At 45.3% G+C, this 26,912-nt stretch overlaps 1 protein-coding gene and 1 non-coding gene across 4 annotated transcripts; both read left to right on the top strand.

Annotated features, from left to right (window-relative positions):
• The first annotated feature begins 488 nt into the window (after positions 1-488).
• LOC137340826 (tubulin epsilon and delta complex protein 2) lies at positions 489-25,509 on the top strand. 3 transcript variants are annotated; one of them, XM_068003634.1, is made up of 10 exons: positions 489-593; positions 7,617-7,715; positions 9,362-9,417; positions 14,581-15,385; positions 16,680-16,733; positions 17,225-17,303; positions 17,610-17,730; positions 19,695-19,796; positions 20,457-20,632; positions 23,929-25,509. In XM_068003634.1, the coding sequence occupies exons 1-10, from the start codon at positions 568-570 to the stop codon at positions 24,073-24,075; spliced, it is 1,665 nt and encodes a 554-aa protein (XP_067859735.1). In that variant the 5' UTR covers positions 489-567; the 3' UTR covers positions 24,076-25,509. The 3 variants fall into 3 exon arrangements, with proteins under 3 accessions (XP_067859735.1, XP_067859736.1, XP_067859737.1); XM_068003635.1 differs by lacking the exon at positions 16,680-16,733; XM_068003636.1 differs by lacking the exons at positions 489-593; positions 9,362-9,417 and having other exon boundaries at positions 7,649-7,715.
• On the top strand, positions 21,840-21,911 carry trnae-cuc (transfer RNA glutamic acid (anticodon CUC)). The gene has a single exon. It is a non-coding gene; the product is annotated as a tRNA-Glu (tRNA).
• Positions 25,510-26,912: the final 1,403 nt, after the last annotated feature.

Raw genomic sequence — 26,912 nt, 5'->3', positions numbered from 1 at the left:
AAAGTCAGGGGTGATGGTTGAGCAGGACATGATGCGGGAAAGCAGTGCTCCTTTAAAGATGAAACCAAGTTCGGGGGAGTACTTTTTATTCAAAGTTCTTGGCATCCTCCCAGAAGAAGCCTGACACGCCCGGGTCCTGCAGCCCCTGGCCAGCCCTCAGGCTCGGTCTGAAGCTGTGACTTCCATTGTTTCTGATGAAACCCTGGGACAATAGGGAAGCCCCGATGGATATGTCACGAAGCAGGGAATAAGAGCCCACTCGGGGGTCTGAGAGATGCCAGGTGTTTGAAAGCGAGCACTTCCTTCCATGCTGATGAATGCTTTAGTTACACCTGCCTGTCCCTTTAAGGGACTCTCCTCGCCTGTCCCTTTAAGGGACTCTCCTCGGCCCCTCTGCCACCGCGCGGTGACTGCGGGAATTGCTGGAGCTGGACCGTGTCCCGCCCCGTCGCATAGCAACAGTTGCCGGGTCCGCGCCTGCGCAGAGTAAGGCGGGCGGCGCGGCGCCAACAGGCAGAGCGGATACAGATCGTTCCCGGACAGGCTGCAGCCGATAGGCCCCGAGCCATGCTGCCGGCCTCCCGGGCATTGAGGTAAGCGGCTCAGCTCCCTATTTACCGCAAACTGCTTGCTCCCTGTGCGGGGTCCCGGCCTGGCCTGTGATGGCTGCTCCGGGGCTCTGCTTGCATTGACATAGCGCCTGTCACGACCTCAGGACGCAAGAAAGCGCTTGACAGCCAATGAAGTATTTTTGAAGTGCAGTCACTGTTGAAATGTAGGAAATGTGGCAGCCAATTTGTGCTCAGCAAGCTCTTACACACAGCATAATGAACAGATAATTTTTTTTAGTAATGTTAGTTGCGGGATAAATATTGGCCAGGACACTGCTGCTTTTCAAATAGTGGAATGGGATCTTTTATGTCCATCTAAGAGGGCAGATGGGACCTCGGTTTAACGTCTCATTTGAAAGACGGCACCTCTGACAATGCAGCACTCCCTCAGTACTGAACTGAGAGTGTCAGCCTGGATTGTGCTCAAGTCTCTGGAGTGGGACTTGATCAAGTCATCAGAACCCCTCGATTAGATTCCAGCCTGTAACTCACTCCTAGATATCCGTTATTCTATATATAAACCACGCAAACTCATCGATTAGATTCCAGCCCATAACTCACTCCCGGGTATCTGTTATTCTATATGTAAACCATGCGAACACCTTGATTAGATTCCAGCCTGTAACTCATTCCCTGGTATAGTAGGTACAGCACAGAAGGAGGCCATTCGTCCCATTGTGCCTGTACCGTCACTTTGAAAGAGTTATCCAATTGGTCCCACTCCCCTGCTCTTTCCCCATAGCCTTGTAAATTTTTCCCTTCAAGTATTTATGCAATTCCCTTTTGAAAGTTATTATTGAATCTGCTTCCACCACCCTTTCAGGCAGTGCATTCCAGATCATAACAACTCGCTGTGTAAAAAAAAATGTTTCCTTATGTCGCCTCTGGTTCTTTTGCCAATCACCTTAAATCTGTGTCCTCTGGTTTCTGACCCTTCTGCCACTGGAAATAGTTTCTCCTTATTTACTCTATCAAAACCATTCATGATGGCCTATTTCTGTGCTGTACATTTTTTGTAATTCTTTGTAATTGATTTTGAACACTTATATCAAATCTCCTCTTAACCTACTCTACTCTTAAGAAGGACAACCCCAGCTTCTCCAGTCTCTCCACATAACTGAAGTCTTTCATCCCTGATACCAATCTAGTAAATCTCCTCTGCACTCTAGATATTTACTCTATCAAAACTGTTCATGGTTTGAACACCTGTATCAAATCTCCTCTTAACCTTCTCTGCTGTAAGGAGTACAACTCCAGCTTCTCCAGTCTCTCCACATAACTGAAATCCCTAAACCTGAGTACTATTCTAGTAAATCCTTTCTGCACCCTCTCTAAGGCCTTGATATCCTTCCTAAAGTGTGGTGCATAGAATTGAACACAATACTTCAGCTGAGGCCTAACCAGTATTTTATAAAGGTTTAGCATAACTTCCTTGCTTTTGTACTCTATGCCTCTATTAATAAAGCCCAGGATCCCATATGCTTTTTTAACAGCCTTCAAAGATTTGTGTACATATACCCCCAGGTGTCTCTGTTCCTGTACCCACTTCAAAATTGTACCATTTAGTTTATATTCCTACCAAAATGTATCACTTCACATTTCTCTGTTAAATTTCATCTGCCACGTGTCTGCCCATTTCACCAGGCATAGACTTCCTGTTACTATCCTCCACGTTGTTTACTACATTTCCGAGTTTCGCGTCATTTGCAAACTTTGAAATTGTACCCTGTATGCCCAAGTCCAAGTCGTTAATATATATCAAAAAGAGCACTGGTCCTAACACTGACCCCTGGGGAACACCACTGTATACTTCCCTCCAGTCTAAAAAACAACCGTTCACCGCTACTCTCTGCTTTCTGTCCTTCAGCCAATTTTGTATTCATGCTGCCACTGTCCCTTTAATCTCATGGGCTTTAATTTTGCTTACAAGTCTATATTGTGATACTTTACAAATGCCTTTTGAAAGTCCATATACACAACATCAACAACAAAAGCCTCATCAACCCTCTCCGTCACTTCATCAAAGAACTCAAGTTAGTCAAACACGATTTTCCTTTAACAAATCCGTGCTGACTTTCATTTATTAGCCCATACCTTTCCAAGTGCCAATTAATTTTGTCCCGGGTTATTGTGTCTAAACGTTTCACCACCACCGACGTTAGGCTGACTGGCCTGTAATTGCCGAGTTTAACCCTCTTCCCCTGTTTTTGAGCAGGGGTGTAACATTTCCAATCCTCCAGTCCTCTAGCACCGCTCACATGTCTAAGGAGGATTGGAAGATTGTGGCCAGAGCCTCTGCAATTTCCACCCTTACTCCCCTCAGTAACCTAGGATGCATCCCATCTGGACCGGGTGAATTTCTACTTTGAGTACCGCCAACCTTTTAAGTACCTCCTCTTTATCTATTTTTATTCTCTCCAATATCGCCACTACCTCCTCCTTTACTGCTACAATGGCAGCACCCTCTTCAGTGAAGACCAATGTGAAGTATTCATTCAGTACCTCAGCCATGCCCTCTGCCTCCACAAGATGATCTTTTTTGTCTCCTCAGCCTTTGAGTCCCAGCCTGTTCAGCCTTTCCTAATGTATATCCTCTCAGTTCTGGTATCATCCTTGTGAATTTTTTTGCACCTTCTCCAATGCCTCTATATCCTTTTTTATAATATGGAGACTAGAACTGTGCTCAGTACTCCAAGTGTGGTCTAATCAAGCTTTTATACTAGTTTAACATGACTTCTCTGTTTCTCAATTCTATCCCTCCAGAAATGAACCCCATTGCTTGGTTTGCGTTTTTATGTCCTCATTAACCTGCATCGGTACTTTTAGTGATTTGTGTTTCTGTACCCCATTTAGATTCTTATTATCCCAGCAGTGTGTGGCCCCCTTATTCTTCCTCCCAAAATGCACCACCTCACACTTACCTATATTGAAATTAATTTATCAGTTACACACCCATTTTGCAAGTTTATTAATGTATTCTTGTAATTTGTCGCATTCTTGCTCGGTAATAACTATACCCCCCAATTTGGTGGTGTCTGCAAATTTTAAAATTGTACTTTTCGATTCCCAAGTACAAGTCATTCTTGTGGAACACCACTTCCCACCTTTTGCCAGTCTGAGTAACTACCTTTAACCCCTACTCTGCTTTTTGTTTTGTAGCCAGCTTGCTATCCATTCTGCTACTTGTCCCCTGACTCCACATGCCTCTGACCTTAGACATGAGTCTAGTGGGAGGATAGAAGATTGGGAAGTCTTCAAAAGACAGCAAAAAGTAACTAAAGGATTGATTAAGAAAGGGAAGATAGATTATGAAAATAAATTAGCAAAAAATATAAAAACAGATAGCAAGAGTTTCTACAGTTATATAAAAAGAAAAAGGGTGGCTAAGGCAAACGTAGGTCCTTCAGAGGATGAGACCGGGAAATTAATGGTGGGAAACATGGAGATGGCAAAAATGCTGAACAAATATTTTGTTTCAGTCTTTACGGTAGAGGACACTAAGAATATCCCAACACTGGACAAACAGGGGGCTCTGGGGGGGAAGGAGCTAAATACGATTAAAATCACTAAGGAGTTGGTACTCAGTAAATTAATGGGACTCAAGGCGGATAAATCCCCTGGACCTGATGGCTTACATCCGAGGGTCTTGAGGGAAGTGGTAGTAGGGATTGTGGATGCTTTGGTAATAATTTTCCAAAATTCTCTGGACTCGGCAAAGGTCCCGGCAGATTGGAAAACTGCTAATGTAACACCCTTATTTAAAAAGGGTAGTCGGCAGAAGGCTGGAAATTATAGACCAGTTAGCCTAACATCTGTGGTGGGTAAAATTTTGGAGTCTATTATTAAGGAGACAGTAGCGGAACATTTGGATAAACATAATTTAATAGGACAAAGTCAGCATGGCTTTACGAAGGGGAAGTCATGTCTGACAAATTTGCTTGAGTTCTTTGAGGACATAATGTACAGGGTGGATAAAGGGGAACCAGTGGACGTAGTGTATTTGGACTTCCAGAAGGCATTCGACAAGGTGCCACATAAAAGATTATTGCTCAAGATAAAGAATCACTGGATTGGGGGTAATATTCTGGCATGGGTGGAGGATTGGTTATCTAACAGGAAGCAGAGAGTTGGGATAAATGGTACATTCTCGGACTGGCAACCTGTAGCCAGTGGTGTTCCGCAGGGGTCGGTGCTGGGTCCCCAACTCTTTACAATCTATATTAACGATTTGGAGGAGGGGACCGAGTGTAACATATCAAAGTTTGCAGATGATGCAAAGATGGGAGGGAAAGTGGAGAGTGAGGAGGACATAAAAAACCTACAAGGGGATATAGACAGGCTGGGTGAGTGGGCGGAGATTTGGCAGATGCAATACAATATTGGAAAATGTGAGGTTATGCACTTTGGCAGGAAAAATCGGAGAGCAAGTTATTATCTTAATGGCGAGAAACTGGAAAGTACTGTAGTACAAAGGGATCTGGGGGTCCTGGTGCAAGAAAATCAAAAAGTTAGTTTGCAGGTGCAGCAGGTGATCAAGAAGGCCAACGGAATGTTGGCTTTTATTGCTCGGGGGATAGAATATAAAAACAGGGAGGTATTGCTGCAGTTATATAAGGTATTGGTGAGACCGCACCTGGAATACTGCATACAGTTTTAGTGTCCATACTTAAGAAAAGACATACTTGCTCTCGAGGCAGTACAAAGAAGGTTCACTCGGTTAATCCCGGGGATGAGGGGGTGGACATATGAGGAGAGGTTGAGTAGATTGGGACTCTACTCATTGGAGTTCAGAAGAATGAGAGGCGATCTTATTGAAACATATAAGATTGTAAAGGGGCTTGATCGGGTGGATGCGGTAAGGATGTTCCCAAGGATGGGTGAAACTAGAACTAGGGGGCATAATCTTAGAATAAGGGGCTGCTCTTTCAAAACTGAGATGAGGAGAAACTTCTTCACTCAGAGGGTAGTAGGTCTGTGGAGTTTGCTGCCCCAGGAAGCTGTGGAAGTTACATCATTAAATAAATTTAAAACAGAAATCGACAGTTTCCTGGAAGTAAAGGGAATTAGGGGTTACGGGGAGCGGGCAGGAAATTAGACATGAAATTAGATTTGAGATTAGGATCAGATCAGCCATGATCTTATTGAATGGCGGAGCAGGCTCGAGGGGCCGATTGGCCTACTCCTGCTCCTATTTCTGATGTTCTTAAATGCTGTACCTTATCGAAGGCCTTTTGAAAATCCAAATATATTACATCTACTGCATTGTCTACTCTTTCTGTTATTTCTTCAAAGAATTCAATAAGGTTGGTCAAGCATGACCTTCCCTTTTGGAATGTGTGCTAACTATTCTTTATTATATTTACAGTTTCTAGATGTTTCTCTTTTACATCTTTGCATAAAGATTCATTACCTTTCTGACCACCGATGTTAAGCTAACTGGTCTGCAGTTCCCCGGACTTGTTCTATCTTCCTTTTTAAGAACAAAGAAATAGGAGCAGGAGTTAGCCATACGGCCCCTCGAGCCTGCTCCGCCATTCAGTCAGATCATGGCTGTTCTTTAACCTCAACTCCACTTCCCCGCCCGATCCCCATATCCCTTGATTCCCCTAGAGTCCAAAAATCTATCTCAGCCTTGAATATATTCAATGACTCAGCATCCACAGCCCTCTGGGGTAGAGAATTCCAAAGATTCACAACCCTCTGCGTGAAGAAATTGCTCCTCATCTCAGTCTTAAATGGCCGACCCCTTATCCTGAGACTGTGCCCCCTAGTTCTAGACTCTCCAGCCGGGGGAAACAGCCTCTCAGTATCTACCTTGTCAAGCCCTCTTAAAAAAAAAATCTTATGTTTCAATAAGATCACCTTTTCATTCTTCTAAACTCCAGAGAGTATAGGAATAACATTAGCTGACCGCCAGTCTTCTGGCACTATTCCCTTTTCTAATGAATTTTTATATATATGTAATAGTGTCTCTGTTATCTCTTCACTAAACTTCTTTTAATATGTGTGGATGCAATCCATCTGGACCAGGGGTTTATCCTCCCTAAGTTTAATTAATTTATCAATTGTCTCCCCCTTTTTATCTTAAATGTCGTTATATCATTTTTGATCTCCTCTTCTAATGTCATGCCCTCCCTGTTAGTCTCCCTGATAAATACTGAGGCAAAGTAACTATTCAATATTTCTGCCATTTTACCATCATCACCTGTGAGTTTATCTTGTGCATACCTTGGTGGCCCTATCTCTATTCTGATTTTTCTTTTTTTATTTATGTGTCTATAGAATACTCTACTATTTCTTTTTATATTCCTTGATAATTTAATTCCGTAATTCCTCTCTGCTTTCCTAATTGTTTTTTTGACTTCTTTCCTAACCTCTTCGTATTCCCTTCTGTCATCCCCCTTTATTGTCTATGTACTCAGTGTATGCCTCTTTCTTTAGTTTCAATTTTGACCTCATCTCTTCATTCATCCATGGTGTTTCATTATTGGCTAGTTTGTTCTTGTTTTTTAGTGGAATACATTTCTCCTGAACTCTTATTGATCACCATTTTAAATATTTCCCATTGTTGTTCTATATCTTTCTGTCAAAATGTTTTCCAGTTACCCTCCCTAGTTTCATTCTCACTTCCTCAAAATTAGCCTTTTTCCAATCTATTACTTTGGACTTTGTCTTACTTACGTCTCTCAATCACTATTTTAAACCTCATTATGTTGTGATCGCTATTGTGTAGATGTTCCCCTACGCTTACCTCTTTTCTGCTCTGGTTCATTGCCCATTACTAGATCCAGCACTGATTCCTCTCTTGTTGGGCTTCTTGTATATATTCTACATATAAACCTCCCGAACCCCTCGATTATATGGCTTTAAATTTAACTTTTTTATTCTAACTTTGGGAGGACATTGATTATAACAATTGTTGAGTAAGTTTACGTTTTAAGTTATCTTGGTGAGGAGGTGAGCTTTGCTTTTTTCAGAGGTATGTAATGGCTGTATACTTTACAGGCTGTCCTCATTGCTTGTTGAAGCCATTGAGGAATGCATGGAGGAAGAGAGAAAGCTTGAAGAAAAGCTAAAATGTTATCGCAAGCTGCTGAAACCCTGGTACGACTAACCGATTTGTTTTATTTCTATTACCTGGGAGGGATATTGCCCCCATTTTCCTGCTGTTGCTAATTCTAAGAATGTACACGACCAGAAAAGGCCATTGGGTCGGGTCGAACAGGCCAGCCAGCCTCAGAGTTCAAAATCACGACAAAGTGTCAGGTCCATTTTTCCCACTCCCATGGAATGTATAGTTTTCCTTTGAATTGCTGGCCACTGTATCTCGACATCTCTTTATCTGCAGGTTTCCCATATGTCAGTCTGATACTTGACTTTTCGTCACTACTTCTTCTGCCCTGCCCCCAACACTAAGTACCATGTATACCTGGGAGGGGAGAGCAGAGCAGGTGACCCCTCTTCGGTCCCTCCCCCCCCCCCCCCCCCCTCTTCGGTCCCGTCCCCCCCCCCCCCCCCTCTTCGGTCCCTCCCCCCCCCCCCCCCCCCCCTCTTCGGTCCCTCCCCCCCCCCCCCTCTTCGGTCCCTCCCCCCCCCCCCCCCCCCCTCTTCGGTCCCTCCCCCCCCCCCCCCCCCCCCTCTTCGGTCCCTCCCCCCCCCCCCCCCCCTCTTCGGTCCCTCCCCCCCCCCCCCCCCCTCTTCGGTCCCTCCCCCCCCCCCCCCCCCCCCTCTTCGGTCCCTCCCCCCCCCCCCCCTCTTCGGTCCCTCCCCCCCCCCCCCCCCCCCCCCCCTCTTCGGTCCCTCCCCCCCCCCTCTTCGGTCCCTCCCCCCCCCCCCCCCCCTCTTCGGTCCCTCCCCCCCCCCCCCCCCCCCTCTTCGGTCCCTCCCCCCCCCCCCCTCTTCGGTCCCTCCCCCCCCCCCCCTCTTCGGTCCCTCCCCCCCCCCCCCCCCCCCCTCCTCTTCGGTCCCTCCCCCCCCCCCCCCCTCCTCTTCGGTCCCTCCCCCCCCCCCCCCCCCTCTTCGGTCCCTCCCCCCCCCCCCCCCCCCCCCCCCCTCTTCGGTCCCTCCCCCCCCCCCCCCCCCCCTCTTCGGTCCCTCCCCCCCCCCCCCCCCCCCCCCCTCTCTCGGTCCTCCGCCCCCCTCTTCCATCCCCCAGTGTTATTGTTATGCAAAGTGAGCAGGAATATCAAGTAATCCTGGACTGCGCACATGGACCTCCTGATGACTGATTATGGAGTGGCAGAGGTCTCGGATTGGATTTCCTACTCTCCTGTCATGGGAGGGGAGGATTATTAAAACCTATTGCTCTCCTGTTGTCAGCCTAATCAAAAGCAGTATTGTAATTGGGAACAGATCACTGCTGACTATAACTATATATCTAGAGGTGGTGATGCAATTACATTCCAGATGTAAAAGTTCAAAGAAGTAAAATTTTTCCATATGTAAGTTTAGCACAGAAGCTGATGAGGATGTAACATGGAAAATAATGCTCTACTCTAAATACTATTTGTGCTAAATTTAGTGCATGGAACAATTTTACCCCAATCCCCATTTTAAAATCCAGCTTCTGGGGGAGATTAAGCCCCATTTTAAATTGTTGGGTCCCCTACTTGATGTCTGAGTAGGGCTGGTAATGTTTAAGCAAAACTTGATAGTGCCCAAAACAGGTAGAGCCATTTGGATAAATAAAGGCAAACTAGCTTCCAGCACCTTGTGTTCGTTATTAAGGCTTTATTGATGTGTATTCTCAGGAATCCCAGTGCTGCGGAGAGCCCAGTGAAGAATGGAACCTCTATCAGCAATTCAGGTGTGCCAGGCTGGGAAACCTTTGGAGATCTTTGTTGGGGGCGGAGGCGGGGTGGGGGGGCGGAGGCGGTGGGGGGATGGGGTGACGGGGGCGGGGTGGTGGGGGGGGTGGGGGCGGTGGCGGGGTGGGGTGCAGAGGCGGGGCAGGGGGGCAGAGGTGGGGTGGGGGGGGTTGGGGGGCGGGGTGGGGGGGGTTAGGGGGTGGTTGGGGGGCGGGGTGGGGGGGCGGAGGCGGGGTGGGGTGGGGTGGGAAGTATATTTTAGGAACCTGAAAATTCCAGCTCAAGAGGCTGCCTCTTTTTGGTTGATCTCAACACCACTTTCTATTCTGCTATTCAAGAAAGGAGGGAGTGAAAAAACAGGGAACGACACGCCAGTTAGCCTGACGTCAGATGTCTGGAAAATGCTGGAATCCATTATTAAGGAAGTGGTAACAGGGCACTTAGAAAATCATAATATGATTAGGCAGAGTTAACATGGTTTTGTGAAAGGGAAATCAGTTTTTTGAGGGTGTAACTAGCAGGGTAGATAAAGAACCAGTGGATGTTGTATATTTGGATTTTCAAAAGGCATTCGATAAGATGCCACATAAAAGGTTGTTACACAACATAAGGGCTCATGGGGTTGGGGGTAATATATCAGCATGGATAGAGGATTGATTAATGGACAGAAAACAGAGAGTAGGAATAAACAGATCATTTTCAGGCGATTTTTAGTGAGATCACACCTGGAGTACTGTGTACAGTTTTGGTCTCCTTACCTAAGGAAGGATGTACTTGCCTTGGAGGCGGTGCAATGAAGGTTCACTAGATTATTTCCTGGGATGAGAGGATTGCCCTATGAGGTGAGATTGAGTAAAATGGGCCTATATTCTCTGGAGTTTAGAAGAATGAAAAGGTGACCTCATTGAAACATATAAAATTTTTTAGAGGGCTTGACAGGGTAGATGCGGAGAGGTTGTTTCTCCTGGCTGGAGAGTCTAGAACTAGGGGGCATAGTCTCAGGATAAGGGGTCGGCCATTTAGAACTGAGATGAGGAGGAATTTCTTCATTCAGAGGAGGGTAAATCTTTGGAATTCTCTACCTCAGAGGGCTGTGGATGCTCAGTTGTTGAGTATGTTCAAGGCTGAGATCGATAGATTTTTGGAGTCTAAGGGAATCAAGGGATATGGGGAGCGGGCAGGAAAGTGGAGTTGAGGTTGAAGATCAGCCATGATCTGATTGAATGGCAGAGCAGGCTCGAGGGGCCATATGGCCTACTCCTGCTCCTATTTCTTATGTTCAGCCTTCTCAGTATCTGCCTGTAGCTAGTTGTCTCTTAACAGCTTGTCCTGTTACTGAGCTCCCTCCAGTTCATAGAATCATAGAAAGGTTACAGCACAGAAGGAGGCCATTCGGCCCATCAAGTCCGTGCCGGCTCTATGCAAGAGCAATCCAGCTAGTCCCACTCCCCCGCCCTATCCCCGTAGCCCTGCAATTTTTTTCCTTTCAAGTACTTATCCAGTTCTCTTTTGAAGGCCATGATTGAATCTGCCTCCACCACCCCCTCGGGCAGTGCATTCCAGATCATAACCACTCGTGTTAAAAAAAAGTTTTTCCTCATATCACCTTTGGTTCTTTTGCCAATCATGTTGCATCTATGTCCTCTGGTTCTTGACCCTTCTGCCAATGGGAACAGTTTCTCTCTATCTACTCCTAAACCCTTCATGATTTTGAACACCTCTATCAAATCTCCTCTCAACCTTCTCTGTTCCAAGGAGAACAATCCCAACTTCTCCAGTCTATCCACGGAACTAAAGTTCCTCATCCCTGGAATCATTCTAGTAAATCTCTTCTGCACCCTCTCTAAGGCCTTCACATCTTTAACATAAGAACATAAGAAATAGGAGCAGGAGTAGGCCAATCGGCCCCTCAAGCCTGCTCCGCCATTCAATAAGATCATGGCTGATCTGATCCTAACCTCAAATCTAAATTCATGTCCAATTTCCTGCCCGCTCCCCGTAACCCCTAATTCCTTTTACTTCTAGGAAACTGTCTATTTCTGTTTTAAATTTATTTAATGATGTAGCTTCCACAGCTTCCTGGGGCAGCAAATTCACAGACCTACTACCCTCTGAGTGAAGAAGTTTCTCCTCATCTCAGTTTTGAAAGAGCAGCCCCTTATTCTAAGATTATGCCCCTTAGTTCTAGTTTCACCCATCCTTTGGAACATCCTTACCGCATCCACCCGATCAAACCCCTTCATAATCTTATATGTTTCAATAAGATCGCCTCTCATTCTTCTGAACTCCAATGAGTAGAGTCCCAATCTACTCAACCTCTCCTCATATGTCCGCCCCCTCATCCCCGGGATTAACCGAGTGAACCTTCTTTGTACTGCCTCGAGAGCAAGTATGTCTTTTCTTAAGTATGGACACCAAAACTGTATGCAGTATTCCAGGTGCGGTCTCACCAATACCTTATATAACTGCAGCAATACCTCCCTGTTTTTATATTCTATCCCCCGAGCAATAAAAGCCAACATTCCGTTGGCCTTCTTGATCACCTGCTGCACCTGCATACTAACTTTTTGATTTTCTTGCACTAGGACCCCTAGATCCCTTTGTACTGCAGTACTTTCCAGTTTCTCGCCATTAAGATAATAACTTGCTCTCTGATTTTTCCTGCCAAAGTGCATAACCTCACATTTTCCAATATTGTATTGCATCTGCCAAATCTCCGCCCACTCACCCAGCCTGTCTATATCCCCTTGTAGGTTTTTTATGTCCTCCTCACTCTCTACTTTCCCTCCCATCTTTCCTAAAGTGCGTTGCCCAGAACTGAACACAATACTCCAGATGTGGCCGAACCAGTGTTTTTCAAGGTTCGTCATAACCTCCTTGCTTTTGTACTCTATGCCTCTATTTATAAAGCCCAGGATCCCGTATGCTTTTTTAACCGCTTTATCAACCTGCCTTGCCACCTTCAACGATTTGTGCACATATACCCCCAGATCCTCTGTTCCTATACCTCTTTTAGAATTGTGCCCTTTAGTTTATATTGCCTCTCCTCATTCTTCCTACCGAAACGTATTACCTCACATTTTTCTGCGTTAAATTTCATCTGCCACGTGTCCACCCATGCCACCAGTCTGTCTATATGCTCTTGAAGTCTATCACTATCCTCCTCACTGTTCACTACACTTCCAAGTTTTGAGTCATCTGCAAATTTTGAAATTGTGCCCTGTACATTCAAATCCAAGTCATTAATATATATCAAGAAAAGCAGTGGTCCCAGCACCGACCCCTGGGGAACACCACTGTACATCTCCCTCCAGTCCGAAAAACAACCATTCACCACTACTCTCTGTTTCCTGTCACTTGGCCAATTCTGTATCCATGCTGCTACTGCCCCTTTTGTTCCATGGGCTTCAATCTTGATGACAAGCCTATTATGCGGCACTTTATCAAACGCCTTTTGAAAATCCATATGCACCACATCAACCGCACTGCCCTCATCTACCCTCTCCATTACCTCATCAAAAAATTCTATCAAGTTAGTTAAACACGATTTGCCTTTAACAAATCCGTGCTGGCTTTCCCGAATCAATCCACACTTGTCCAAGTGACTGCTAATTCTGTCCTGGATTATCATTTCTAAAAGTTTCCCCAACACCAAGGTTAAACTGACCGGCCTGTAGTTGCTGGGTTTATTCTTAAACCCTTTTTTGAACAAGGGTGTAAGGATGCAGTTTGAGCTTGTCCTGTTACTTTGGTTTTTTTAGAAATCTGAAGAATTCTTGCATTTTGTGAATTCTGAAAACTAAGAGCTCAAATAAAACATTGAACTGCTACGTCCTCATTGACCTTCCTTAAACCCTCCCCAACCACCAAGTCTTGGTAAATATCAAGGGAAAAAATGAACACAATGCTCCATGTGTGGTGTAACCAGTGCCTCATAGAGTCTCTGTAATCCCCTTGGCCATGTGTTCTGTGGATCTGATATACCCCACATTTTAGTTTACATAATAATGTTACATAAGAACAGGAGCCGGCCATTCAGCCCCTCGAGCCTGTTCCTGTACAACGTGGAAACGGTGTTCGGCCCAGCTAATCCATGCTGGTGTTTATCCTCAACACAAGCAGTATCCTAATCCCATATATCCACTTTGTTCCCTATCTATTTATCCTCCTTTCCTTCTGCTACCTATCTAACCTATTCTTAAATGTTGACATGGTCTCTGCTTCAGTCACTAACTCTGGTAATGCAATCCACACCCTCACAACCTGTGTTCTCTGGTTCACACAGTGACTATTGCCACAAATCCCGTTTGTTCATTGATCTGCAGACAATTGCTTTTTTCCTACTTCTTTCTGAAGGTGTGATTTTGTTTGCATTGTGATGTGCCTGAGTGAGCTTGCCTAATGTTTACTGAAGCTCTCTCCTCTTTTTTCATTGACTTGTTAAAATGTTTCTTCCAAGTTGACAGATGTTCTGTGACTGATAGTTTCTGTATTTCTTAGCAATAATGTTCTTTACCGTGAAAGGTTCACAAAAATTTACTGTAAAAAGAGCTTTTTGTTTGGGAGATAAACCCTGAGCCGTGGGGGTCCACTGCAGGCTGGGGTAACTAATAACCCCACAATCTGTCACTGATAGTTTTCAGAGCTGCCTCCATTAGATTCTCTCTGGGTTAGTTACACAGACCAGCTGTTCACAGCTCTCTTGGAGAGCTGTGATTCTTTATCCTTCTGCCCTCCTCCACACACGCACCAATGTCTTGAGTGGTTACTGGGCCAGATTAGCTCACTCTGGGCGATTTCTCCAGTGTGCAATGTGTAACAAATTGTAAACCTCTTTATGAAGACTTTTGTAACACAAAACACACGCAGCAAGTCTTCCCCCCCCCCCCCCCCCCCCCACCAGCATCAGCTGATTTTCCCACTCCAGACGTCCTCCTGGTGAACAGCGGAGAAGGAGTAGTTCCCACTGTGGGTTGATGGGTGCAGGATCCTGAGGCACACTGTGGGGTGATGGGAGCAGGATTCTGGGGCCCACTGCTCTGTTGAGTATTGCCTTGGATCAACAAGCCAGCCAGTTTAGCATCCTGTTAAAAAAAAACACAATGCAGCACGTGAGCCTGAATTCGGAGCTCTGTTTATTTTCTGTTTTTGTTCTGTTTCAGAGCATGATTGTACTTCTGATGAGCTGCAGGAGTTGGAGGTGTTGAATAGAGCTCTGGCCAAAGCCCTAAGAATCCGACAAACCCAACGTAACGTGATTGAGATGGAGCTGACACAACCGCACACCACTGAGGGCAGCTCGACAGCTGACACCGGGTCTGGCATTGCCAAAGAGCCACCAGCAGCCAGATCTGGGGATAAGCCTTCATCAGGCATTGAATTCAAGAAACCACAGCCTGATGCCAGGGACAAGGCAGCCGATGTGAACACAAGCAGTGATGGTGGCAAAGTGGTAGCATCAAAATGTAAGGAGAGGTGCTTACCAAGTAATTTGACAAATAGGCTCACTGGGAAGAGGGGCACAGTACAAATCATCTCCTCCAGGAAGCCAGTTTCTTGTACTTTGAAGGGTCCATATGAAACCAAGCTGGAAGTGAGAAGGAAGTTGGAGACATCAGCAGTGGGACGGTTAGCTAGAGGCTCCTTGAATGCTGGATTGAGTGCAGTTCAAACTGGTGCCACTCGACGTACAAAACGACCCGTCTCTGTAGACAGGACAGGAAGCAGAACTCGACAAAACAGGCTCCTCTCCTTAAAAACAGCTCAAAAGGCAATCAGACCGCACAGTGTGGAGACCCCTGCAGATACAGACACAGCTCCCACCCCAGCATTCGCTGTCGTTACCCAGCAGAGGGTCAATAGCATAAAAGAGAGCGCTGTGCACTCGAGTGCTTCCGGAGGGGACGTGCCCCAGGATGACAGCTCTTCCAAGGAGAAGCCCAAATTATTCACCCTTCAGGGACGTGGGTAAGAGGATTGGAAAAATACCTTCACTCACATTGTAATTTAACAAGTGCAAGTCTGCTTGGTCTCTTTGAGGTTCATCCTCATTTATTTCAACCCCATACATGGAGCGTGTGTTGTCTTTTTCCCCTAATGTGCGTACTTTACATTTGTCTACAATTTGTATTGAGGTTCTGAATAAGGCAATTATTTTAATCAGAGGCTTCAGGTGACAGGAGAGAGCACATAAGCAGAAGATGAGAGAGAGTGGAATTAATCTGCCTGGTTAATATGGCTGAGTGACTCTAAATCTGATATTCCCTCTCCCAGGCTCAGAAACTGCACCAAACCAAACACGCCCATCCTTTTCTCCCCCAATTTTTCTATTAATTCTTGTCCTGACAACAGGGGCATGTATTGGAGTAAAGTTCCAGGGCAAGGAGTAGCTCCATCGCTCCCCAAGCGCCTGGACTAACGTGCAGACAGTGGAACGCTGTCTCTAGCCCAGGGTTGCTGAGGGCACTTATATCTCCCCGAATGCTGAACCGGCTGATCCAGGGATCCAACCTGCAGCTTCTGATCTTTGTGGCTCAGTACCACACCACTTGCTCACTGAGCCATCGGGGGGCGCTCAAGGTCCAGATTTAAACAAATTCAAAACTGATCCACTTAAGGAGGGGGACTTTTTACAAAAAGATGTGCAAAAGAATCGTAATTCATTGTAACTTTGATTTTTGAAAATGCAATCTCCGTGACGGTGCTCCTATCAACAACTCAATTTATATTTATACAACTCCTTTAATGTCCTGAGGTGTTTCACAGAGAAAGAAAGGAATGGGCATGAGGCTTTGTGGGAGATTATGGGAGGTGCCCTAAAGCTTGGCCAAGGGGCTGAATTTTTTAAAGGCAGAGAGAGAAGTGGAGGGTTCTAGGGAGGGAAGTTTGGAGAGTAAGACTGAGACAGCTGAAGGAAGGCTGCGCCACAACAGGTGGAGCAGAGAGGAGGAGTACACGGAATGCCAACATTCGAGGGCTGGGAGTGCAGGAGGGGATTGAAGTCTGGAGGAGATAGTTGAGGGAGGGTTGGGCGATGTCATAGAGGGAAGTGTAGATGGGAACAAGAGTTTAAAATTCAGTGTGTTGGGGAATAGGAAGCCAGTGTATGTGAATGCAACTGGGATTTAGTGCAGATCAGGATGTGGCCAGCTGAGTTCTGGTTTATTGTAGCTTGAGAAATTGAGTTTTTTCTTGTTGACATGTTTATACTGGGAGCTGATGGACACTCTGCGAACAGTAAGTCATCTTTAAACCTTCACAGGTCAACGCTGAAACTTCCTTTAGAGTGGAGAAAGCAGCGTAGCAGAAATGTATGGTAAGCAGATCCTCAGGCACTGGGCTGTCGAAGCTGAACAAACACTCACCACAGAGGGAGAGCTGGCGGAACCTGGCCCTCCCCCAGATTTCGTAGATTTTCCATTTTTTTTCCTTTTTTTTGTTATATTTTAAAATATTTTCCCCCCCACCTTTCTCGTCCCCTTCACCACCCATTGACTTCCCCCGGTAATGACACTGAGCTGGCTCCCCTTCACCCCTCTTCCTAGTATTTCCTGAATGAGAGCATGGGTGAGCAGAAAAGGGGAGATCAAGAGAACTCACCCCCACCAGTGTGTTTTTAGTAAGGGTTAAGGCCCCTTTCCTGCTCCTGTCTTGCTCCAAATCCTGTAATTGCCCCTAATTTCCCTCTAATACTCTTGGTAGTAGTTGCTTCATGGAGAAATCCTGACCATAACAATGATTTTCCAGAGAACGTGAAGAGATGGATGTGTGTGAACTGTTGTCATTCATTTTCTTTTTATTGTCTAGCCTGTGGGAGAAAGTGTCAACGAGTCAAACTGATACCATCCCAGAGAAGGCACGCTTCATGCAAAGGATTCAGTCAGCAGTATCTTCTCTTTGTTGCACATTAAAGATCGAATCTACCCCACTTCACAATCAACAGTCACAAAGTTAAATCATTTGTAGTTTTTCTATTCCTATTTGCTAAGTTGTTAATTCAGATATTCAAAAATACATCAGTAGAGATAGAGTTAACACGGGGTACTGGCTGGAGCGTTTACTGACAATGTTAGGGAGCTTGATTAATATCATGGATTCCTGATTCGGAAATGGTGGTTCTGCTAGTGTAAGGGAGGGACTCACATCAATAAGAAAAGCTTTCCAAAACTTTTGCTTAACCTCAGATCTGAAGTTCCATTCACAGCTCCCGACTGTGAGTTACGTGGAGATTGAAGAACGATTGGGCAACATCCGTGATTTTCACAAGTGTATTGACCAATGTGTACACACGGAACCCCTGCTCAATTCCTCAGGTATGTCCTTTACAAATTGTCTGTGATTTATTTAATGTTGATCAAGGGGCGAGATGCCAGTGCTGGGTAATGGCGTATTAGATACAGCACGAGTTAGCGGCAAACCTCTCTCTACTCTGCCACAATAATCTGCCTCAGTCTCAAGCTCAGGGGAGCACAGTTTACTTCATCAGTATGGTCATTTTCATTGCTAACGTGAGCTGTCTGGAGCACGTGGCAATGAGGCTGATAATTGGTGTGATTTGGAAATACAAATGCTGCTAGTTCTGTCACTGGATCCATGTTTAAGGTATTAGGAACAAAGTTCAGTAACCCTTGCAACCCCAGCTTACTGGATAGGAGCACAGACTGGAGGTAGAGCAACAACACTGTAGTATCAATTCTGCAACTCGTGCTCCTATCGAGAAAGGCCCCTTGCTGGGATCGGAAGATTGCTGAATAAATCTTTAGTGCCAAGCGCACGTTGTACAGAATGGCAACCTCTCTGTCTCAGACCCAGCTGCTTCCAGTTCCCAAAGGGAGGAGTCACATTCCTAGACTTTGTTATTTGCAAGCAACAGAATGGAGTCATACCCCAGAGGAGCCCCCACTGGGAATAGTTAGAGTGCTGCCTACCCATACCCATGGCTAATCTATCCTTTCGAGGTCTGCGGGGCTGGCCATGGTACATTTTCACCTGCTGGTTTAGGCAGGGTTGCTGAAATGGAGAGAAATTTGTCACCATTTTCAGATCCCACTGGATACATCAGCCAATGCACCATTTTTCTTTTATTGGAAAAACCAAGGTGAAAGGATAGGGTCCTTGGTGCAGGACAGCTCTAAAGATGAAAAACAAGAGAGAAGGTAAGTCAAGAAGCAGTTAGTAGGTAAGGCCATGTTTATAAACTGTAAACAGAAGGAAAGACTGAGACACAAAGAGTTCCACAGTTTTGAGGTCCTGGGATAGAATGAGTTGGAATAAGAAACTGTACAGTGAGGATTGATTTCAACATAGGGAGGAGAACATGTCTGTAGGATGGTGCATTTGGAGCTGGTAAGGAACAAAAGGAAAGTTCACAGGAGTACTAACCATATCAATTTAGAATGGAGAGACAAGAAAGGATGTGATGGAGGGAGGAGGTTGGAGGCTGGTGGTGAGCGAGGGAATATCTCTCAAAGGCCAAACATTGTGTCATGCCCAGGAACGTAGGAGAGTGTGTGGCTGAGCCTCGTTGCAGAGGGGGGAGGATCTCAGGCTGGACATAATCAAAATTTTCAGCAGTTTTTACCAATTGTGACAAAGTTTGTTTCCTCGAATGTAATGTCCAATTTATGTCTTTGATCTTGGATCACGTTGTTTTTATTGATTTTGTTAGCAAATGGTTCATTTCATCAAACAAATTTGATTTGCTGTGTTGTGATGATTCATACTAAGTATTCATATCTCAGACGATTTCTTGTAAATTAAGTTTTGTATTTGGTGAAGCCTGCCTCCTATTTGTAAATTCAATTTATACATGGGATTTCATTTCATTTGTTCTGGAAAGACCAGCTTCTGAATGTTCCCAGAAGTATTGTTTTTGACAGGCAATTTTTTGAAAGTTTGGTTGGAGCAGATCAGACGGAAGTTGTCAGCAAGTTTTAAGCTTTCGGCTGCAGTGAAGATGAGTGAATTTGGAAACTCTGTATCAAGAGCGCGGTTACTTTTAATATATTCTAATTGCTATTTATTCAGGTTTGAAGTTGAATAAAACAATCCTTTTCAGCTGTTGGTTTTTGAAGTAAGCTTTGTTTGGTTTGGAAAACAGAGTCCTGTGCTCATCTAGTTAAACCAAAATAATTATTCCCATTGGAAGTGCTGGCGCGGCATTGGTCTATTAGCCTGTTCCTGTTCCTAAAAATCCTTATATTCCTGTATTCCATTTCAGTGCTAGGCCTCAGATAGTGTGCAGGGAAAATAATAATTCTGCTCATATTTGTGAAAGGGCCTCTGAGCTGGCAGCATGAATATGAGAGTCTGCAGACACTGGAGAGATGCCAGGATATTGTATCCAGCCTCCTTCACCAGATTGAGCAGCTCAAGGATGGTGAGTGCATTATCTTGTAACCCACACTAGGACGTTCTGCTCTTGGTTTACCCGGGTTTTGATGCTTTGTCAGGGCCCAGTTACGTCAAGCGGTCTAGATTACATTACAGGGTGAAGTTCCCCCGCACTGCCCACTCAAATCAGACGTGGATCTGTAAAAACATCCAGTGCCTCACTCAAGTGACCTTTCATCATGTCGGCCAGACAGAGAATTGTCCACTGACAATCAATCATGAGAGGCATCACAGGTGAACCTGACTTTCTTGCAGCTGATATCCACACATACACTTTTTAGCCATGGTAATTGGAGTATGATCGGAAGCAGCAAATCTAAATGATTGATTACTCCCCAGGGCACTGAAGTCAGTTGTGCCACAGCACTGACTTGGCTGATGGGAGCTAATTGAGCACAGCCCGAGGATTGAAGTGGGACCTGTCTGGTCCAGGTGGCTCTGTACCACAGCAGGCGGGGCAGTCACCCACCTGGGTCAGCGTCCAAAATGTTTTTACAGAGATTGTCGAGTCAGCATCTGCACATGGAATCAGTTGGTTTTAGTGATTTTTAAGTACACTGTACAGCCTCTTTAAATGTGCTTTATTTTTCCCTGGAGTTTCCTGTGTCACCATCTGACTGTCTTCACATTTTATCTTGACACATAGCTGAGGCCTTTTGGGTGAAGTTCTGGACCTGCTGGAGGCCCAGCTTTAAAATGTGCAAAGGTTTTGGCAGCAAGTGTGCACCTCTCCTGTTCTACTCTAGTCTGCAGGAGCTGAAGGAAATGGAGGCTCTCAGGTTTCACGTACAAACTCTCCAAAGACAGATCCAGATCCAAAAGGTAATGCATCATTCTCACTTCCATCAGAACCACTGCATTAGATGTTTGCAATATTGGAACCAGATGTTTCAATGCAAGATATTCCAAATTACCCCTGTCGTTTCTGGATCCTGAGGAGGTACCCAAGGGAATGCCCAGTTATTGTCTTGCTACCCGGTTAATGTTTACAATCTGGTTAATGTATTACTGTGCCTGGCTAGGCAATGAGCAGCTCTGTTTGTGATATGGTAAAGCCGATTACAGTGGCTGTCCCATCACAGGGGAACAGATTAGGCCACACATAAGTGGTGCCCAGGATTGCTGCTAGTTACCCAGACCTGTTTCCAATTGCAGCTGTGCCATTTTGCCCAGGGATTGTTTTGAGGCCATGTGCTTCCTGAAGGTCGAGAAAAATCACAGGGGGATCCCAGTAGCTGTCCCCTCACAGGGGGATCCCAGTAGCTGTCCCCTCACAGGGGGATCCCAGTAGCTGTCCCCTCACAGGGGGATCCCAGTAGCTGTCCCCTCACAGGGGGATCCCAGTAGCTGTCCCCTCACATTGTAGGTGGACTTGACACAGACATAAGGAAAGAAAGGACAGACTTGCATTGGTATAACACCTCACCACATCTCAGAAACATGCTTCATATACAAGAAGTTACTTTGCAATGCAGCCACTGTTGTTATGTGGGAAACATGGCAGCCATATTGTGCACAGCAAGATAGCAGAGAGACAAATGATCAGTTTATTTGTTTCTTATTAGTGTTGATTGAGGGAGAAACACTGGCCAGGACACCTGATTTTCAAACAGTGTCATGGGTTCTTCATTGACCACCTTAACAGGAGAGCAACTTCCCTGTCTGAAGGTTGGCACCTCTGAGAATGTTGCAGTCCCCCTGTAATGCACCAGCGTGTCAGCTCAGATTATTCCTCATTTGGGGTGGGGTTTGACCCATGACCTTCTGCATCTGGTGAGTGTGCTACCAACTGAGCCAAACTGACATGGTATCTTTCACTCAGTCACTTTCCTGCCCACTCGTCACTGACCTGTTGTGTTTGTGCGATTGAGTAATGGCTGCCATGTCCTGGAGTGGATGGTCAGTTGATTTTTAACTCTGTTTTAGTGCACTCTGGATTATTTGTTTATTTTCACAATGCAGATTAATACAAAAGGAGGGGGGGTCACATGGTACAAGAAAAATCCTCTTCCCGGTACTTTGCATCGCTTCCCTGGTGGTCTAGTGGTTAGGATTCGGCACTCTCACCACCGCGGCCCGGGTTCGATTCCCGGTCAGGGAACATTACTTGCGATATTGATGGATTAGGTGAATGGGCAAAACTGTGGCAAATGAATTCAATGTAGACAAATGTGAGGTCATCCACTTTGGATCAAAAAAGGATAGAACAGGGTACTTTCTAAATGGTAAAAAGTTAAAAACAGTGGATGTCCAAAGGGACTTAGGGGTTCAGGTACATAGATCATTGAAGTGTCATGAACAGGGGCAGAAAATAATCAATAAGGCTAATGGAATGCTGGCCTTTATATCTAGAGGACTGGAGTACAAGGGGCAGAAGTTATGCTGCAGCTATACAAAACCCTGGTTAGACCGCACCTGGAGTACTGTGAGCAGTTCTGGGCACCGCACCTTCGGAAGGACATATTGGCCTTGGAGGGAGTGCAGCGTAGGTTTACTAGAATGATACCCGGACTTCAAGGGTTAAGTTACGAGGAGAGATTACACAAATTGGGGTTGTGTTCTCTGGAGTTTAGAAGGTTAAGGGGTGATCTGATCAAAGTTTATAAGATATTAAGGGGAACAGATAGGGTGGATAGAGAGAAACTATTTCCGCTGGTTGGGGATTCTAGGAGTAGGGGGCACAGTCTAAAAATTAGAGCCAGACCTTTCAGGAATGAGATTAGAAAACATTTCTACACATAAAGGGTGGTAGAAGTTTGGAACTCTCTTCCACAAACGGCAATTGATACTAGCTCAGTTGCTAAATTTAAATGTGAGATAGATAGCTTTTTGGCAACCAAAGGTATTAAGGGATATGGGCCAAAGGCAGGTAGATGGAGCTACATCACAGATCAACCATGATCTTATCAAATGGCGGAGCAGGCACGAAGGGCTGAATGGCCGACTCCTGTTCCTCTGTTCCTATCTCTATTACAATGGCAGATTTATCCCTGGAATATGAGGAATGGCGGTTTTAGTATGGACCCTTCCTCATTTGATTGGATAGGTTGTGTTCACACTTTGTGATGCTTGGTTTAGGGTGTCAGGTGAACAGGTTAGAAAATAAAAGTCATCTGTGAAAACTGGCTGTATCTAATCTTTACATCCGAATCCTGGTTACAGCAGAAACATAAGAAATAGGAGCAGGAGTAGGCCATATGGCCCCTCGAGCCTGCTCTGCCATTCAACAAGATCATGGCTGATCTTCGACCTCAACTCCACTTTCCCGCCCGATCCCCATATCCCTTGATTCCCTTAGAGTCCAAAAATCTATCGATCTCAGCCTTGAATATATTCAATGACTGAGCATCCGCAGCCCTCTGGGGTAGAGAATTCCAAAGATTCACAACCCTCTGAGTGAAGAAATTCCTCCTCATCTCAGTCTTAAATGTTCGACCCCTTATCCTGAGACTATGCCCCTTGATCTAGACTCTCCAGCCAGGGGAAACAACCTCTCAGCATCTACCCTGTCAAGCCCTCTTAGAATTTTATATGTTTCAATGAGATCACCTCTCATTCTTCTAAACTCCAGAGAGTAAAGGCCCAGTCTACTCAACCTCTCCTCATAGAACAACACTCTCATCCCAGGAATCAATCTAGAATAATCGAGGTATTTTTATTCTGTGGCTTTTAGTACACTTCCCTGTGTGGCACTGAGCCACAGAGACTGGCAAGGTGCCAGGTTCTAGCCCTAGTCTATGCTGAGTTAGCTGTAGTCACTTTTGACAGTAGATGGGATACTACAATCAGCTGCACTATCCCCAGGCTGTTGAGAGGGAGAATCAGCCATAGTTCCTACTCCTGATCGCTGTCCAGTGATTCCTGCTGGAAAGTGTGTACGTACAGATCGCAGCTGAGGACTGGACTGGCTTGGCTGTGATGCTGACCACAGTGAAATGACCTGCTGTCACTCACAGTCTAGGCTCACATATGAAGAATGACCAGCAGCATCCAGGAGTGGGGGTAATGGTATGTGTGTAGTGCTGTAAGTGAGATGCTGAGGGTGTGCCCTTTAACTTGTTATATAGTAACGAATATAGACCTTTAAACTGTCTGTCTGACTCTTCGTTTTCTCCCAGGCTATGGCTGAAGAGCTGCTTCCCGTTCTATTTTCCTCCGAGCCTCCGGAGCAATCCCTATACCATCTTTATCGAGCGGTGTACTCCCAAGTCTGTGAGGGAGGTGAGAAATTCCCTGCCTTGGTGGTGGATAATATACCTGAGTGACTAAAACAACAGACTCGGCCCACCGGAGAAGCAGCAGCTGCAGCAATAATTGTGTAAAAGGTTTGGGCCACAAGTCGTGTCGAACACATTATAACATGAACAACTTGATCAGAATCTGGCCTTGAGTAGCACAGAGGGCCACACACTGGCCATTCATCTCTAACACCAACATTCAAATCCAGCACAAACCATTGGGTTGAAAGTCTGCTCTAAGTGCTGGATGTAAGGATCCTGTGTAAATTAAGTGTAAGCAACATCAAACCACTTCGACTGTACAAAACTGCCCCGAGTTTGGCACTGAGTGGGCAATCTCAGTCAGAAGGGACAGAGGATTGTTGGTGTAGGAAATGGAAAAATGTTACACTCGTGCAATAGGGGCCCCCTTTGGAACTTGGCACAGTGTAGAGGGAGCTTTACTCTGTATCTAATCCTGTACCTACCCTGGGAGTGATTGATGGGACAGTGTAGAGGGAGCTTTACTCTGTATCTAACCCTGTACCTGCCCTGGGAGTGATTGATGGGACAGTGTAGAGGGAGCTTTACTCTGTATCTAACCCTGTACCTACCCTGGGAGTGATTGATGGGACAGTGTAGAGGGAGCTTTACTCTGTATCTAATCCTGTACCTGCCCTGGGAGTGTTTGATGGGACAGTGTAGAGGGAGCTTTACTCTGTATCTAATCCTGTACCTACCCTGGGAGTGTTTGATGGGACAGTGCAGAGGGAGCTTTACTCTGTATCTAACCCTGTACCTGCCCTGGGAGTGTTTGATGGGACAGTGTAGAGGGAGCTTTACTCTGTATCTAACCCGTGCTGTACCTGCCCTGGGAGTGTTTGATGGGACACTGTAGAGGGAGCTTTACTCTGTATCTAATCCTGTACCTACCCTGGGAGTGTTTGATGGGACAGTGTAGAGGGAGCTTTACTCTGTATCTAACCCGTGCTGTACCTGCCCTGGGAGTGTTTGATGGGACAGTGTAGAGGGAGCTTTACTCTGTATCTAATCCTGTACCTGCCCTGGGAGTGTTTGATGGGACAGTGTAGAGGGAGCTTTACTCTGTGTCTAACCCTGTACCTGCCCTGGGAGTGTTTGATGGGACAGTGTAGAGGGAGCTTTACTCTGTATCTAACCCTGTACCTGCCCTGGGAGTGTTTGATGGGACAGTGTAGAGGGAGCTTTACTCTGTGTCTCACCCATGCTGTACCTGACTGCATGTTTGATGCTGGCACTGAGTGTCCTGTTCCACCAGTAACATCCTTCACATTGATTTGCACAAAATGCATTCAAAGAGGACAAAGTCCCCAACAAATCCTTTGTATTGTGCTCTTGTACTGTACAATATTTGTACTTTTACTGCTGATTGTAAAAATTGGAATAATTTTTGATTCAGAGTTTAGTTTTGTAAAGCTAACTATTAAAAATCATCAAATCTATTCCCCAAATGGTATGAGTGTCTAAGGAGAGCTGTCACTGGCCAGCAGAACTCAGCACTGCAGGCTAAAGAGACTGTTTAATGCTTGCTTTTCTCCTCAGAAGGTCCTGATTGTTCCTGGGATAAAATTCAAGTACATTGTCAACTCTCCATTTATGTGACCTGGACAGTGTGGTGATATCGGAATGTTGCTGTCATACCCCTTCCCTAGACCTGATAGATGGTTTATATTGGGAATTATGGATACCTGGGAGTGAGTTGCAGGCTAGATTCAAGGATTTAATAAATCCTGGGTGTGAAACTTGAGTAGTTTCTAACCATTGTCTGAATTATAATAATGGTTTCCATTGGAAGGAAGAATGAGGAGAGGCAATAAGAACTAAATGGCACAATTTTAAAGGAGCTGCAGGAACAGAGACACCTTGGGATATACGCATGGAAATCTTTGAAGGTGGAAGGACAAGTTGAGAAGGCTTTTTTTAAAAAAAAAAGCATATGAGATCCTGGACTTTATCAATAGAAGTCATGATGTGGAGATGCCGGTGATGGACTGGGGTTGACAATTGTAAACAATTTTACAACACCAAGTTATAGTCCAGCAATTTTATTTTAAATTCACAAGCTTTCGGAGATTTTCTCCTTCCTCAGGCAAATGTTTCAAGAGCCTTGAAACATTTGCCTGAGGAAGGAGAAAATCTCCGAAAGCTTGTGAATTTAAAATAAAATTGCTGGACTATAACTTGGTGTTGTAAAATTGTTTACATTTATCAATAGAGGCATAGAGTACAAACCAAGGAAGTTATGCTAAACCTTTATAAAACACTGGTTAGGCCTCAGCTGGAATATTGTGTCCAATTCTGGGCACCGCACTTTAGGAAGGATGTCAAGACCTTGGAGAGGGTGCAGAGGAGATTTACTAGAATGGTACCAGGGATGAGGGACTTCAGTTATGTAGAGACACTAATTAGAGAAGCTGGGGTTGCTCTCTTTAGAACAAAGGAGGTTACGGGGAGATTTAATGGAGGTGTTCAAAATTATAAAGGGTTTTGAGAGAGTAAATGGGGAGAAACTGTTTCCACTGGCAGGAGGGTTGGTATCCAGAGGACACAGATTTAAGATAAATGGCAAAAAAGCCAGGAGGATATGAAGAGGATTTTTTTTACGCAGCGAGTTATAATGATCTGGAATGCGCTGCCTGAAAGGGCGGTGGAAGCAGATTCAATAATAACTTTCAAAAGGATATTGGATAAATACTTAAAGGAAAATTTTGCAGGGCTACGGGGAAAGAGCAGGGGGAGAGTCGGCACAGACGCCCCCTTCAGTGCTGTATGATTCTATGATTACAGCCTGGAAATTGATGCCAATGTATCCATTTTATATAATATATTCTGTAAGGTTGATGGTG

Source organism: Heptranchias perlo, chromosome 22 (assembly GCF_035084215.1).
Source record: "Heptranchias perlo isolate sHepPer1 chromosome 22, sHepPer1.hap1, whole genome shotgun sequence".
In the NCBI taxonomy this organism is placed as follows: Eukaryota; Metazoa; Chordata; class Chondrichthyes; order Hexanchiformes; family Hexanchidae; genus Heptranchias; species Heptranchias perlo.
The sequence above is the reverse complement of the archived record's forward strand: the minus strand, read 5'-3'. Positions and strand labels throughout refer to the sequence as shown.